General features: G+C 49.1%; 1 protein-coding gene across 4 annotated transcripts in view; it reads right to left on the bottom strand.

Annotated features, from left to right (window-relative positions):
- FAM117A (family with sequence similarity 117 member A) overlaps positions 1-13998 on the bottom strand; it is a 57508-nt gene that overhangs the window by 7402 nt on the left and 36108 nt on the right. For 2 of the 4 annotated variants that reach the window (XM_070226275.1, XM_070226276.1), the window contains exons 2-5: positions 10091-10260; positions 3744-3835; positions 1716-1811; positions 160-270 (exon numbers count right to left, since the gene is read on the bottom strand). In XM_070226275.1, the coding sequence (XP_070082376.1) occupies positions 160-270; positions 1716-1811; positions 3744-3779 (243 nt within the window). In that variant the 5' untranslated portion in view covers positions 3780-3835; positions 10091-10260. The remainder of the gene's footprint in view (positions 1-159; positions 271-1715; positions 1812-3743; positions 3836-10090; positions 10261-13998) is intronic. The other 2 variants (XM_070226277.1, XM_023652700.2) reach the window with 1 other exon arrangement.

Consider the following 13998-nt stretch of genomic DNA (forward strand, 5'->3'; position numbering starts at 1 on the left):
TTACTTGGCAAGTCCAAGGTTGCACTAAGACTTCATCTGGCACCCTCATGACCATATGCAATGTGGTGGGGCTCAGTAGCTATCGACTTGAGAGGGATCTGCCCACAGCGGGGGGCCTGCCCTGGAGGATGACAGAGGGAGGAGGAGGGGAAAACATACCCTCAGTGCTCCCCGCACAGCATGGTCCCCTTGGAGTGGGGAGCCCCGCTCCTTCTCTCTCCCACTGCGGCTCAGCTTCGTCCTCTGTAGCTGTTGCTTCAACTTGGTAATCTGGTAGCCCAGAGAGGGAGAGAGGAGAGGCAGGTGAAGCAAAGCAAAACTGTACTGGGTCCCTCCTCCCTGGGGGGTGGCTCCTGCCAGAGGCCATGACAATACATCAAAGGGGGATGGAAGTTAATCTTCCATCTCACAACACTTCAGTGGTGTTCAGGACTACAAGGATAGGTTCATTGGGCAAGCTGGATACCTTCTTAACTAGAGGATTTGATTTTTTTTTAAATTACCATGTGTTCCATAGATGGATCAGTTTCCAAAAAATTAAAAATAACGCTGAAACCATTTTTGTCTCTCACAGATTCCAAAGGCATGGAATACTATTCTATTAATAGAAATGGGAAATGGTGTTTTTTAATTCACTCCTCAAAGTACATTCACAGCTATCTCAAAGGCCCTGAGACAGGAAGGATGGAAGGATTTCCCCCCATTTTCAAGCAGACGGCATTGAGCAAGGAGCAGGTGCTCAAGAAGGAATATCAGGTTTTGTCCTGATCCATATCCTCTAACAGTTATGAATTATCAGCAACAATTCTGATATTATCCCTGTCACATTTGTAATGCTGCACCTACTTGCCCTCGGCTAGGAAATGCTCAGGAGATGCAGAGCTACTGAAATATGGGCCTAAATTAAATGGAATTCAGAGAGCAGACCTGCTACCCACAGCCATACAATTTATGATGACGGCCATGAAGAAAGTGCTTTTGATTTGCTGCTGGGGATCATTCATGACATGACTCCATGCTTAGTGTCAATAACTTGCTTGCTCTGATGATTACAAACTTTGAACACTTTGTATTTCCCAGAGCCTTAAACTTGTACAGCATTCACTTCAAATTTTTTCTCTCCTTGCAACCAAGAAGGCAGAAGCTACTCCCCTTCTAAACAGGTTGAGCTGGGCTTCTCAGGGGCTGCCACAAGGCATGGCAGGTGGAGCTGGTTTGGGAGCCCTGGAATTCCAATTTCTGGCTTTCTCTACTCAACCTCAACAAGAGGAGCCCTCCTGAGAGAGAGGGAGAGCCAGGAAAAAGTGCTTGGGAAAGTATAACTGTTTCTTTCTTCTTTGAAACATAAGGCTGGATGAACAGTTAAGCATGAGGTGGGGGCTTCCAATTCCCAGGAACTCACTCTGTCTTTCACCAGTCTCTGAACCGCTTCTCTGGATCCAGCCTCAAAGTAAAGTGAGAACGTTGGCAGCTCCCACCCTCTGCTTGGCTGCTGGAGGGCACCAGCAGGGGCTGGCCAAGCCCCTGCCAGCAGGAGGATCTGGGCTCCTAAGGCCTGGCCACCAGGAGGCTGGGAGGCAGCTATGAGGAGCCATCTCATTAGGAAAAGGCAAATTAAACTGGAAATGTGAGTTCACTCTGGAGCAGACACATCCACGGTGCTGGGCTAGACCAAGAGGCAGCTGCCCTGGCCAGGGAGTCAGAGGGGCAGTTACCTCTTTTCGGTGGTCTGTGCTGCCCCAGGATGCTGAGCGCTTGTGTGTACAGGAGCTGGCTCGCTCACCTTCAAGCTCTTGCCAGGACAGGGGGGTCTGCAGGGAGAGAAACCCAGTGAGGCAGGGCAGCTTCTCAGGCAGGCTCTGGGGAAGCAGGCACACCATTTCCTGGGCAGAGCTGGTAGCTCTTTGAAGCCTTCTCTCTTATCTGCTCATCAGCTTCCTGAACACTGCCAGCCTCTGTCATCTTTTCAGGCTTCTCCACCTGCACTGCCTCTTTACCAACCCACTTCCTCCAGGAAACCTTCCCCGATGAGCCAATAAGGTCAACCTGCTCTTTACTCTCATGACTTTTACACGTGGATTATGGCCCCAGCTATTCCAGGTGTGCCCAGCAGTGAGGACAAGTATTACCCCGCCCCACCCCAACCAGCTCCAAGAGAGCACAGACTCAGGGAACCACTGGCACCCTCAACTCTCTCACTCTCTATGTGGCCAGCATAGGCCCAGGTTCCTGGGAGCCTAAGGGAAGTGAGTTACTAGACCGGACTCTGTGAAGGAATCATGAATTGGTCAAGTAGGAAAAAGGTCAGCATGGATCCCCGCCTCCCATCCTTGACCGAAGCAGGAGCCTTCTGTGGAGTGTGGTGCCTTGAGCTAGTTCTGCGAGTTTTCCCTGTAGACAGAGCTGGTTTGGGAGCCCTGGAATTCCAATTTCTGGCTTTCTCTACTCAACCTCAACAAGAGGAGCCCTCCTGAGAGAGAGGGAGAGCCAGGAAAAAGTGCTTGGGAAAGTATAACTGTTTCTTTCTTCTTTGAAACATAAGGCTGGATGAACAGTTAAGCCCCAAAGTCCTCCTGAACATGCAAGCAGGTGGGGGGCATTTTCAGGGACAAGGGAGCCAGAGTGCTGAACTCAGCCCTGACTCCTGACCCCTCTTGGCTTTACCATGGCTCCTTCTCCTGGGCCCTGCTCTGCCCCCCGCGAGAACAGGGCTCTCAGTCTGCCTGCTGTCCTCCCTCCCCCGCTGCACAGAAGACTGAGGGCCCAAGATGGAGGCACAGGGAGTTGCGGACCCACTTCCTGAGTCCCCACACAAGGGAGGAAGCTGTTGGCTCGAAGCATGAGGCAGAGGAGGACAAGATCCCTCCCTACCACCAACATCCCTACTTCCATTCCAAGGGAGGGGCCCAAGGGGGAGCGCTCCAGTGGAACCAGTTCCTCTCTAACTTCTTTGCACAAGCTGCCAAAACCATGAGGGCCTGGGAACCGTCTCCTCCAGCAGATCTGCTGACCTCCCCCGAGGTTGTTGCAAACAGAAAAGGGGGAGGATAAGAGGGAAAAAAACCAACAACTCACCACCCAACAGCTGTTAAGAAGAGCTCGGCGGGCAGTCTGAGGGGGACTGTGGGAGCAGACTGCCTGGGCGACAGCTGCAGTGGAGAGGGGCCACAGGGGGCTGGCTCTGCCTGGCTCTTCCTTCTCCCAGCTGCCCACCCATCAGGACCTTTACTGGGCTGTGCAACACAGCCAGGGTGGGACGATGCCCTAACTTCCTTTCCTGATACTAGCACCATAAGGGAGACATCCGGAGAGCCATTCCGCCCCAGTTCTCTCCTTTAGGAAAAGGGCCCACAACACATCCTTCAGGCCGTACCCCAAAGCCCTTGACGTGAAGCTGGTCTGACAGCACATGGCAACCAAGCAGCTGGTTTACTTCCAAATGCCCACATCTCTCTAAACCAGAGTATTGGCAGACAGAGGCTCAGAAAAGGCTGCTGCACAGACCGAGAAGTGAGAAGGAAGTCCATCTCTCCGGTGGCCCCTGCGCCGGCTGGCACACAAATGCTCCTCCCCTCCCAGGGCTCCAAAGCCAACCCTATAGAGTGACAGCTCTGCTAATCAAAGCTCTGGGTCCCACGCAAGGCTGTCATCCCTGGAAAGGTGGCAGAGACTCTAGAGGAGGGGTGAGAGAGGATAAAGTGAGGGTGCCCACGGCGCCTCCTCCAGGAAGGTTCTGTACTCACAGGTGGGTGGTGAGAGGTAGGAAAAAGCAGGCACATTCAGGCTGCCACCGGTTCTAACATCTCCCGCAAACTCTTCAACTCCCTTCTTTCTTCTGAGATATGTGAGGGGGTGGAAGGAGAAGTGTAGGCTAGCACCGGAGTTTAGAAGGGATGTGAAAATTCGGGGCAGCTAGGATCACCTCCTTTCTCATTCCACTTTACCCCACTGCTCTCTGCTCAGCGACGTTGTCCAGTAACCTCTGCCTCCTCTGTGTCAGCTGTGCTGCTAAGGCCATCGCTTTGCCTGAACCCCCACCCCTGGCGGTAGATATCACCCTCTTACCCTCCATTCCATGGGCTCTCCACACTTGGCTCTCTGTCCTCCCCAGGCAAACTGAGCTCCCTCTCCTTTTTCTTACTTTGCCCCTTGACCTGTAAGCCTGGTCTCCCCATCTAGGACGGCCTGCCAACTCTTCCCAGCATCCCCATCAGCAAGCCTTTCCTAACTTGTCCACCTTATGCTGACTGCTCCTTTGCTCTGGGTCTCCTCTGTTCAGATGGGTTCAGAGTAAGCATCATTCATACATTCAACAAACAGTTACCAATGCAAACTGTGTGTCAGTCAGGTACTGTTCCAGGTGCTGGGGACACATAAAGGCACAAAACAACAAAAGTCCTCGTCCTCTTTGAGTTTACATTCTAGATGGGGGCACAGTTTAAACAGTGATAAGTTCTAAGGGAAAAATACAGCAAAGGGGCTAGGAATGCTGGGTGGGGAAACAGGATTTTAAATGTCAGGAAAGTCCTCACTGAAAAGATAACATCTAAAGAAAAACCAGAGATGATGGAGGGAGCCATGTGGACATCTGAGGTAAGAGTGGTCGGGACGGAGGTAACAGTAAGTGCAAAGGCCCTGAAGCAGAATGATGAGGCCAGTGTGGCTGGAGCAGAGTGAGCAAGGGGCAGAGTAGCAGGAGATGAGGTCAGTAGGGTGACAGATTGAAAAATGGCTCCCACAGATATCAGGCCCTAATTCCTGGAACCTGTGAATGTTACCTTATATGGTAAAGTTTTTGCAGATGTGGTTAATTTAAGGATCTTGAGATGGGAAAATTACTCTGGATTATCCTGGTGGGCCCTAAATGCCATTACAAGTGTCCTCATGAGAGAGACACACAGGGAGATTAAACACTCTCAGAAGAAGATAAGATGATGTGACCACAGAGGCATAGATTGGAGTGACGTGGCCAGGAGCCAAGGAATGCTGGCAGCCACCAGAAGCTGGAAGATGCAAGGAATGACCTCCCAGAGAGAGTGCCTCCAGAGAGAGTGTAGGCCTGCCAACACCTTGATCTTGGCCTAGTGGAATGGAATTTGGACTTCTGGAACGACGAGAGAATAAATTTCTGCTGTTTCAAGCCACTAAGTGTGAGGTAATTTGTTACAGCAGCCTCAAGAACCTAATACAGTAGGTTATCCTGTGTTTGAGGCATTCACATGCTGGCTTTGAGTTTCCCGAAGGTGGGCATGTGCACAGGTGTGGGCTTCGGCCCCTCCAACTGAACTGGGAGCATCAAGAGTGGGGACGATGTGCTGCCCCTTATTTCCAGGGCCCCTGTGGGTCTCACCACAGATGTCTGGGCCAAGGTCTCCTGGAGCACAGAAAGGCCACAGCTAAGGAAGACTACCCTTCAAAGAGTGACCCTTTATGGCACAATAGGGGTCAAGCTATGCTGTGACTGCACCGTAAGTGGTCCTTCCAGATGATCCTTCAGAAGCAGGGTAGAGCCAGCTTGAGCTCAGCAGACCAAAAAAAGTCGTGGTTGTCAAAGGGACGCACACACTGGAACAGATTTATTTTAACACCCTGGCCCGGAGGGAACAGCTGGGGGAGAACAGGGCTACTTACTAGCCATGAGTGGAATCAGCCGACTGTGCAGATGATGCTCATGTTATGCAAAACTGAATGAGGCCTAGCCCAAGGAAGCCTGGCCTGGGATTCGGAGATCCCAAAGCAACATGTGGAAGGATAACTGGGCATGGGGGTGGGGGACAGCTCTCTAAAGAGCAGCCCGATATAACAACACGACGGGAGGGATGGAGCGGAAAACCCTCTAAACTGGAACCTGTTTCTCTGTGGACAACTCAACTAAGTTTCTGTCTGGACTCTGAGGCAAGAAGAGTCCTGGCCGTGCTGTCTCCAGTGACCTTGGCAGAGCCTGGCTGGCTCCTGGGAACATAACCCAGCATACCTGTGTGGAGGTGCAGAGCAGCGTGGTGTCTGGCCTGGTATGGGTGGTCAGTTACTGTGTGTTGAACTGAAATTCAGCAGGGAATCAGTGTCCTGGGTCTCTGGCCAGACGAAGAGGCAGGAAAGCCTCTGAGGATGGTCTGCCCACTAACTCAGAGAACTCTGGTTGCAGGTGGCCAAGGCCACCATCTCTGGCCCTACAGTTACTACGCAACCCTCAGATTTTCCATCATGGACCCATTGGCAAATAGTCTGTGCTGTTGTCAAACCATATGCTGAACAACTGACCCTGCTTGCTGGTCTGGAAAATAGGCGCAGTGCCCAGGCCCCCACACCCACAAAGGAAGGCCCGTGATAGGCAGCTGAATTGTGGATCATCACTAAATCCTGAGGCACTGGCTTGGGAAAAGGAGGAGGACAGTACACAGGTAAGGAGGGAAAAGCCACAGAAAGAGAAGTCTCCCCAAAGCATGCCACCTCCGCCTCTGGCCTGCAAGACACTCCGTGAGATTTGTCATTTTTTTTCCCCAAAGAGTAAGTCAGGCCTACCATCGAGGCTTCCTCACCACACCTGGAGGATACAGAGAAAACAGGGCTGGGGAGGAGCAGACAGGGAGGCCAGGCAGAGCAGGTACCCAGGGTCCCATCTGTCTGCAGGATGAGAAGATCAGTGGGGAACTTTGCTCAAACAGTCATCCCAGCTGTGGTGAGGCCACTTCCTCCCTATAGAAGAGTGCAAGAAGACTCAAATGCTTTGCACAACAAGAGAGAGGGGTGACCACAACCACTAGCATGTGCTGCCATCACCCGCCCTGGCCCAGGCCCAGCCGCCAGCAGGGGCTAGCCCAAAGCCCGCGGTGCCCGGCTCTGGTTTACCAGCTGACCTGGGGGAAGGGTGGTCCAGAGAAGGGAAAACGTATTCAGGTTGACCTGGAGAATCCTGACAAAGTCCTCCAGGACACAAAGAAACCTCCTCCAGATGATGGTGACCCCACACAGAAGCCTTCCTAGTTCTCCCTGGCTGGCTGCTCTGTGTCCAGCTCCCATTGCAGCCAAGCTCTTCCTGTGCTCACCAAGCTGATCTCTGGGAGACCTGGTCATCCCTCTCCCATTTCCCATCCTGGCTCAGAACATGCTGCAGCTCCAAAGCACCCCTGCTTCCCCGATGACCATCTTCACACCTCCTCCTGCTTCCTAGAACTACCTGTTTCCCAAGTAAGATCCATCCACCTGTCTTCCTCCCTGCCCCAAACCACTGGGTAACCCAGATCTCTCTGTCAGACTTTAAATTGCCCAGGGGCTACCGGTGCTATCCTTTGTGCCTGCCTAAGAGCTTAAAACACAGCTAAGCCCAGGGAGGGAATACTGGGACTGTTGGCAACCTGCTATGTTCGAGAAGCGAGAGCTTTTAACCCCATGTTTTGTCTTGTGAGAAGTCTTGAGGATGCAGCATGCCTCGCTATCTAAATGGCAGGTGTTCTGTGTCTGCTGCCCAGGTCTGAAACTTGCTCGGAACGGGCAGGGCCCTCGCTGGCTCTAGGGGCTTCAGAGAGGGGAGCTGCTCAGCCTAAACCATCACGATGGCTGCGGCCCTCACTGCAAGGCATGCCCCCGGGAATGCCAGGGCCGACATAGCTCCAAACACATGCTCTGGCTGCTGGCTCAGGTGTGGGGGTGGGGGACAAGTAGGAGAGCAGACGTGAGGGCCTGCCGGATACGGTGGATGTGCGACACTGGTGTGGCTAGAAGAGAAAGGGCTGAAGGTGAGGGCAGCGGTGGGAACAGCCCCCCTCGAGCTCAAAGGAATTAGGGACAGGTTCTGGGATCAATCTGTTTTTAACAACTTAGAAGCCTTCAAGGACTTTGGCACACCCTGCCTCCCTACCTTCCTCTATCTTCTCCACACTCCCTCGTATGTCCCCAGTCAAACCTCTCCCTCACGTCCAGGTCTTTCTGGCTGATACCCCTGTGCTCAGGAGGAAAGGAACACCAGCTACTTAGGGAGATGTCTTCATGGTGTAATACCAGTGTTGAAGAAGGTGGGTTGTGCCAGGCCAGGGGGCTTAAGTAGGAATTTGAATGGAGGCCAAAACCTAGAAGCAGAAAATTCCCAGAAGGCCAGGAACGACACTGAGGCAGAGCGCATGTTTTGGTTTGGATGCCTACGTTGATCAGAGTTCTCCCACCTCCTGACTGCAGCCACAATATTGACAGGTTGCTAAGAGTTCCTCGAGGGCTGGAGCCCATCCCGGGGAGAGAGGAAAGCTGCACAGCTCGGCCTTGCCAGACCCATGGAGGCGCATCACTGACCTCTGTCTTGCTGTGGCAAGAAGCCCAGACTTGTTATATAAAAGATCTGGCCTGCAGCTGGAGCCTGAGCACAAACACACAGCCTGGAGCCCATGCCTCTAAATCCGGCCGGGGACCATCTGAGGCCAACCCGGCTGTGAGTTGACAGAGAATGCTATCTGAGGGATGAGATGGAGGCTTCCTCGAAGGCTGGTAGCAGGAAATGGCAGAGACGGGGATAGGTGGGCTACACAGAAGCCTGCAGTCTGACAAAGGGGGATGTAGTCGTGAGCTTACACGCTTCGAAGCAACCTCAAGTCCTGCTCCTCCAGGAAGCCCTCCTTGACTAGACACATTATTTGGACTAAACACTCCTCTCAAAAGAGAAAGGGGTGTGTGCTCCAGGGCTGTGAGGGAAAGCATAATTTATCCTAATTGCCCTTTTCAAAGGATATAGGGAACACCAGTGCCCAGGGCTCCCAGGAAGCTGACCTACTCTGTCTGCTCCCTGGAGTTGTTTTCCCCCCACATTCTGTTCATAGAGCTACAGCAGGCCATCGAGTTTAAGTGCAGCACACTCTTGTTGGTTCAAGGTGGGGTATTCCCAGGAGAATCCTCCTCCTCTAAGCTGTGCCAGACTTTGGCCCCTTCTCATCCCTTGGCTGTCTGTTTACTGGCCTTCATGGAACTGGCATCCAGACTAGCAGAGGCCAAATCATGTTCTCATTTCCTTCTTCTTCACTTGAACATGCCAAGAACAGTACTGGGCATTCAAACATTCACTAATAACATTTGAAAATGGATCTCATTAAAAAATATATCAAAGACAGGGACCGACATGGTGCGCTCAGAGGAGGAGGCAGGGGTAAGTGAGCGCACAAAACACTTTCCCACTTGGCCGTCACCCTGTCTGTGAGCAGGCAGAGCGGGCGCACGCCCCCCCAGCTCGCAGAGGAAGAGCTGTCTTGCCCAGCACCCCCGGGACGCCACTCTGCCTCCCAGCCTGTGTTCTTCCCAGCCTGTTTCCTCTTTCCTGAGAACAACTCGTTTTTTCTGAAGTTGAATAGGAATGGGTTCAAACTACATCAAAAAAGAGAAGATCCGACTCCTAACAACTTCACTGCTAAGAATGCTGAAGTCCCAAATCAGATTAAGAAATATCTTTGTGTAATTTCACATATGAGATGACTTCTTGCTCAGGCTAACACTATCTTATTCAAAAACTGACAAATGAACTGAATGGTCTATGAAGAGTTCTCCCAAGTCCAGGATTCTTAATGAAAAGATTGTTGTGAAGAAAAATCCTGAAGGAGGGGACCTGGGCTCCACAGGACTCGATCACAGGACTGGCTAGGGATCAACTCTCCATTATCTGAGAACTTTCCACTCCTATTGCTCCAGTGAGATCTACTCAGGCTTAACACACTTTTTGGGCCCCTCTTGCAGTTGTCTGGGGAATGCAAACTCAATTGAACGTTGGGCTCAGTTTAATTTTAGCAAGGTAAGTCTCATTTTTTAAAACCTAGAATAAATTCCAAAGTCAACTCTTGCTTACCCACACATGAATCCTCAAAGCCAACTGAAAAACCCCGATTAACTTCTCTCTTCCACCAGTCAGGTGGAATGCAAACTCATGTTCGTGTAAGTTTACAAAGAAAACCAAGCTGGTAAACATTAGATGATGAAAAGTTACATGGTGAACACGTACAGCCCAAACCCAGGACAAGTCATTTCAATGACCAAGAGTTGGTACGTAGATCAAAGGCCTCCTCAGCCAGCCCTCCCCGCCATCCTTATCCCTTATCCCATTAGGAGAGAGCTTCATTACCTGGGTGGCCTTGTCATTGGTACAGCAGGTGAAGGCCCCATCAACATCTCGTGGCCACTGGCCCAGAAGGTAGGAGCTGAGGATGGTGTCCAGGGAGAATGTACGTCGGACCTGGGGTGGCTGAGGCCTACACACTGACTTTTCTGGGGCCACGGAACACGGGACACTGGCTGGAAGAGAGCACAGCCCGCACACCTTGACATCAGTATGGAGGAAGGAGACGTGGTAACCAACCTTCTCTCTTCTAGGAAGCCTCGCCTGACTGCCACGTCTTCACTCATATCCACCTCCCTCCTAAAAGAATTTGAAGTGGCCCATAAAGCACATACAGTCTGACGAGCGCTTTCCTGACTTAACCAGCTGGCCTCTATCACTGGAAACAATTTACGCCATTTTACTTTGGATTGGGATTACTTTATACACGTTCTCTATCTTTTTCCTGTTCTTAATGGACTATGAACTGTGAATTCCTAGGTCTCCACACTGAGTTTCCCGAGAGCAGGTCTGTTTCCTATCATTAAAGAGGGAACTCTAAGTGGATAAAACCCAAGTTTTCTTTCATCTTTTATCTCCTGTCCTTCTTCCTCCTTCCAGCACCCACTATAGGATCCCTACACACTGCACACAATCTACCCAGTTAACTGAAAGCCTCTTCATACTTCCTTCAAGAGTAGTTAACTTCAGGGAGCCAAGATGACTGAGACAGAGAGCACAATCCAACTACTTTTGACTACCCAGGGCTGAGGAATCCAGTTTAGGAAAATATCCAAGTCTTTTGGTTCTCTCCTCTGTCTCTGACTTCTGACTACATGGGACAAAAATAAAGCAATTATAAATCTAACCCCTTTACTTTTTTTCTTGGTTAAAGCTTTCTGGGAGGAGGTAAGAGTTGAAACTGTTGATAAAATGTAAGGGTTCTGGAATCATCTGTAAGTTTCAATCATCTGGGTTGGCCATGTTTTCTACGGCCACTTTCAGAACACTCTACTCTCTCGAGATCTACAAGCCTCTTTCCTTTAAACACAGCAAAATGCTTTCACGTCTGTACCAAGCCCTTGATAATTCATGTGTGCATTAAGCACAGCAAAGGAACTGGGGATTGTAGGTATAAATAAACTTGAAGAGATTTATATTAAAGAGACACTAACAAGTTGGCAGTCCCTCAAAAAGTTAAACATAGAATTACCACACCATCCAGCAATTCTGCTTCCAGGTATATACCCAAGAGAACTGAAAGCAGGGTCTCAAAGAGCTATTTGTACACCCGTGTTCACAGCAGCATTATTCACAATAGCCAAAAGGTGGAAGAAACTCAAGTGCCCATTGACAGATGAATGCATAAACAGAATGTGGCATACACATGCAATGCGATGCTGGTCTAAAAAGGAATGAAGTTCTGATAACGTGGTACAATATGGATGAAACTTCAAAACATTATCTAAGCAAGATAAAACAGACACAAAAGGACAAATATTGTATGATTCCACTTATAGGAGGTACCTACAATAGGCAAATTCATAGGAACATAAAGTAGAAGAGAGGTTACCAGGGGCTTAGGGAGAGAAGGAAGTGGGGAGTTATTGTTTAATGGGCACGTAGTTTCTGCTTGGGATGGTGAAAATGTTCTGGAAATGGAGAGGGGTGATGGCTGCACAACATTGTGAACGTACTTAATGTCACTGAATTGTAACCTTAAAATGGTTAAATAATTTTTATTTTAAAAATTAATAAATAAAAAATAAAATTAATAAAATAAGTAAATTTTGCTATGTATGTTTTACCACAATAAAAAAAGAGACACTAACAACACTATCTACATTCTCCAAATCCATTCAAGTATTTACATACATTTTGACATACTTGTAATCAATACAAAATGTACTACATTAAGTTCTGCTTTGTTCTACCCATTTCATACACCCATTTCCAAGCATCAACAATCTACATATTTGTCATTTTTAATGACTAAAAATATTGCACCAGGTTGATATGCAGCAGTTTGCTTAGCTACTCCCACATCATTGGACATTTGAGGGGTCTTCCCCCTCCCAATTTGGATACCCTAAATGTTATTGCATGGACAACTTTTAGTCTCAGTTTTTATCTAATTCCTGGTATATTTCTAAGTTATCTCCCTCAGCTATCATATAATACGTGTTCATTTAAAACAAATTAAAAATAACATAATTAGGGGCCGGCCCCATGGCTGAGTGGTTAAGTTTGCGTGCTCTGCTTCAGCGGCCCAGGGTTTCACCGGTTCAGATCCTGGGCGTGGACATGGCACCACTTGTCAGGCCATGCTGAGGCAGTGTCCCACATGCCACAACTAGAAGGGCCCATAATTAAAAATATACAACTATGTACCAGGGGGCTTTGGGGAGGAAAAAGGTAAAATAAAATATTTTTTTAAAAATGACAATTATAAAAGTACTAAGTGTGAGTTGTGGAAAAGAAATACATAAACAAAAAGAAAAAAACCCTCAACTCTCAATATCCACAGATAATCATTGAAGATACTATGAGATATATATCCTTATCAGTCTTACCGTCTGCATGTCTATGTGTGTGTGCATGCTTTAAAATACAAATTGGGATCATATTGTACATATCATTTCACAAGGTGTTTTAACATTATGACATAAACACTTTTCCAAATCAATATATATTGAACTACAAGACCTCTTTTAAATGATCTTAACACTTCTGTTAAAACTCTTCAAAGGCTCCCTTTCAAAGATGGTCGTCAAAGGCCTCATGTTCCGGTCCTGCTTACCTTTATATTTCACTCCTCTTCAAGGTCTCTATGTCCTGGACAAACCACACTACACGCCACTTCCCACCCATGTCCCGGGCCTTCCCTCCTCTGAGTGATGTGTCCAGGGTTGAAATCTGAGCCTCTGACTCCACAGAGTCTCCTGGATCCTCTGGAAGGAAAGTCTCAGAATTCTCTGATTTTACCCAACACTTTGTACTCTTCAAGTACTTACCACCCTCTCTCTTGTCATTACGGGCATTTGCAATTTCTAGATAATAAACAACCTGAGGCCAAGGACTGTCTCTAACTTGTCTTTGTACCCCCTGCAATGCCTAAAGCATAGGGCTGGTGATTGGGAGGTGCCTAAGTATTTGAACAAAAACAAAGAACTGTTACTACAAGGGTAGACCTGCTCCAATCATACCATGGATTCTAAGCTCGTCTACTTTGCACATCCAGGCTCTTCCTGCTCCCCACAAGTAAAGCCCTCAGAGCTGTTTGTCTCTTTTTCTGAGGCTCAGGAAGGCCCAACCTCTTTCTTTCCCTCCCTGTACCTTGTCGCCCAGTAAATTGGTGATAGACATGCCGGGTTCAAGCCCCAATTTCATCTCCTATATGATCATTTCAACTATTCATTTTCCTATCCTGGGTTTAAGATCAAAGGAGGCAACTGGATATTTCTGGGAGCTTCTGACTCACACCAACAGCCAGGTCAGACATCAAAATGCTGTCCTGGGGCCCTCAACCTGTCTGTAAGAGCCCACCGATGAGGCAGGGGCCCTGGAAAGTAAGTTTACAACATTACATGACAGAGAAGTAAAGATGCAGGTGGAAACTAGACAAGCAAGAGATTGGCTTAAAGGCTAGAATGCAATGCTCCTAAGGCTGCGTCCTAACAGTGTGAAGGACAAGGGCTATGTCTCCAGGGCTGAGAAAGAATCGAGGGGGAGAAAGATTTCTTGAAGCTGCCTCTCCCAGCCCCTCGGCAGAGGTTGCCACAAAATCTCCTTTAGATTTTTTCCGTACTGAGACCTTAAATACTCTCTTGTGATTATACTGTATTTTCACCTCTTGCCCCATCCCCACAGCCCTTTCATGTGCGTAATCTTTTACTCTCCTGTCAGCTCTAAGAAGGGCTCGGAAAGACTCCTAA

Source organism: Equus caballus, chromosome 11 (assembly GCF_041296265.1).
Source record: "Equus caballus isolate H_3958 breed thoroughbred chromosome 11, TB-T2T, whole genome shotgun sequence".
Classification (NCBI taxonomy): domain Eukaryota; kingdom Metazoa; phylum Chordata; class Mammalia; order Perissodactyla; family Equidae; genus Equus; species Equus caballus.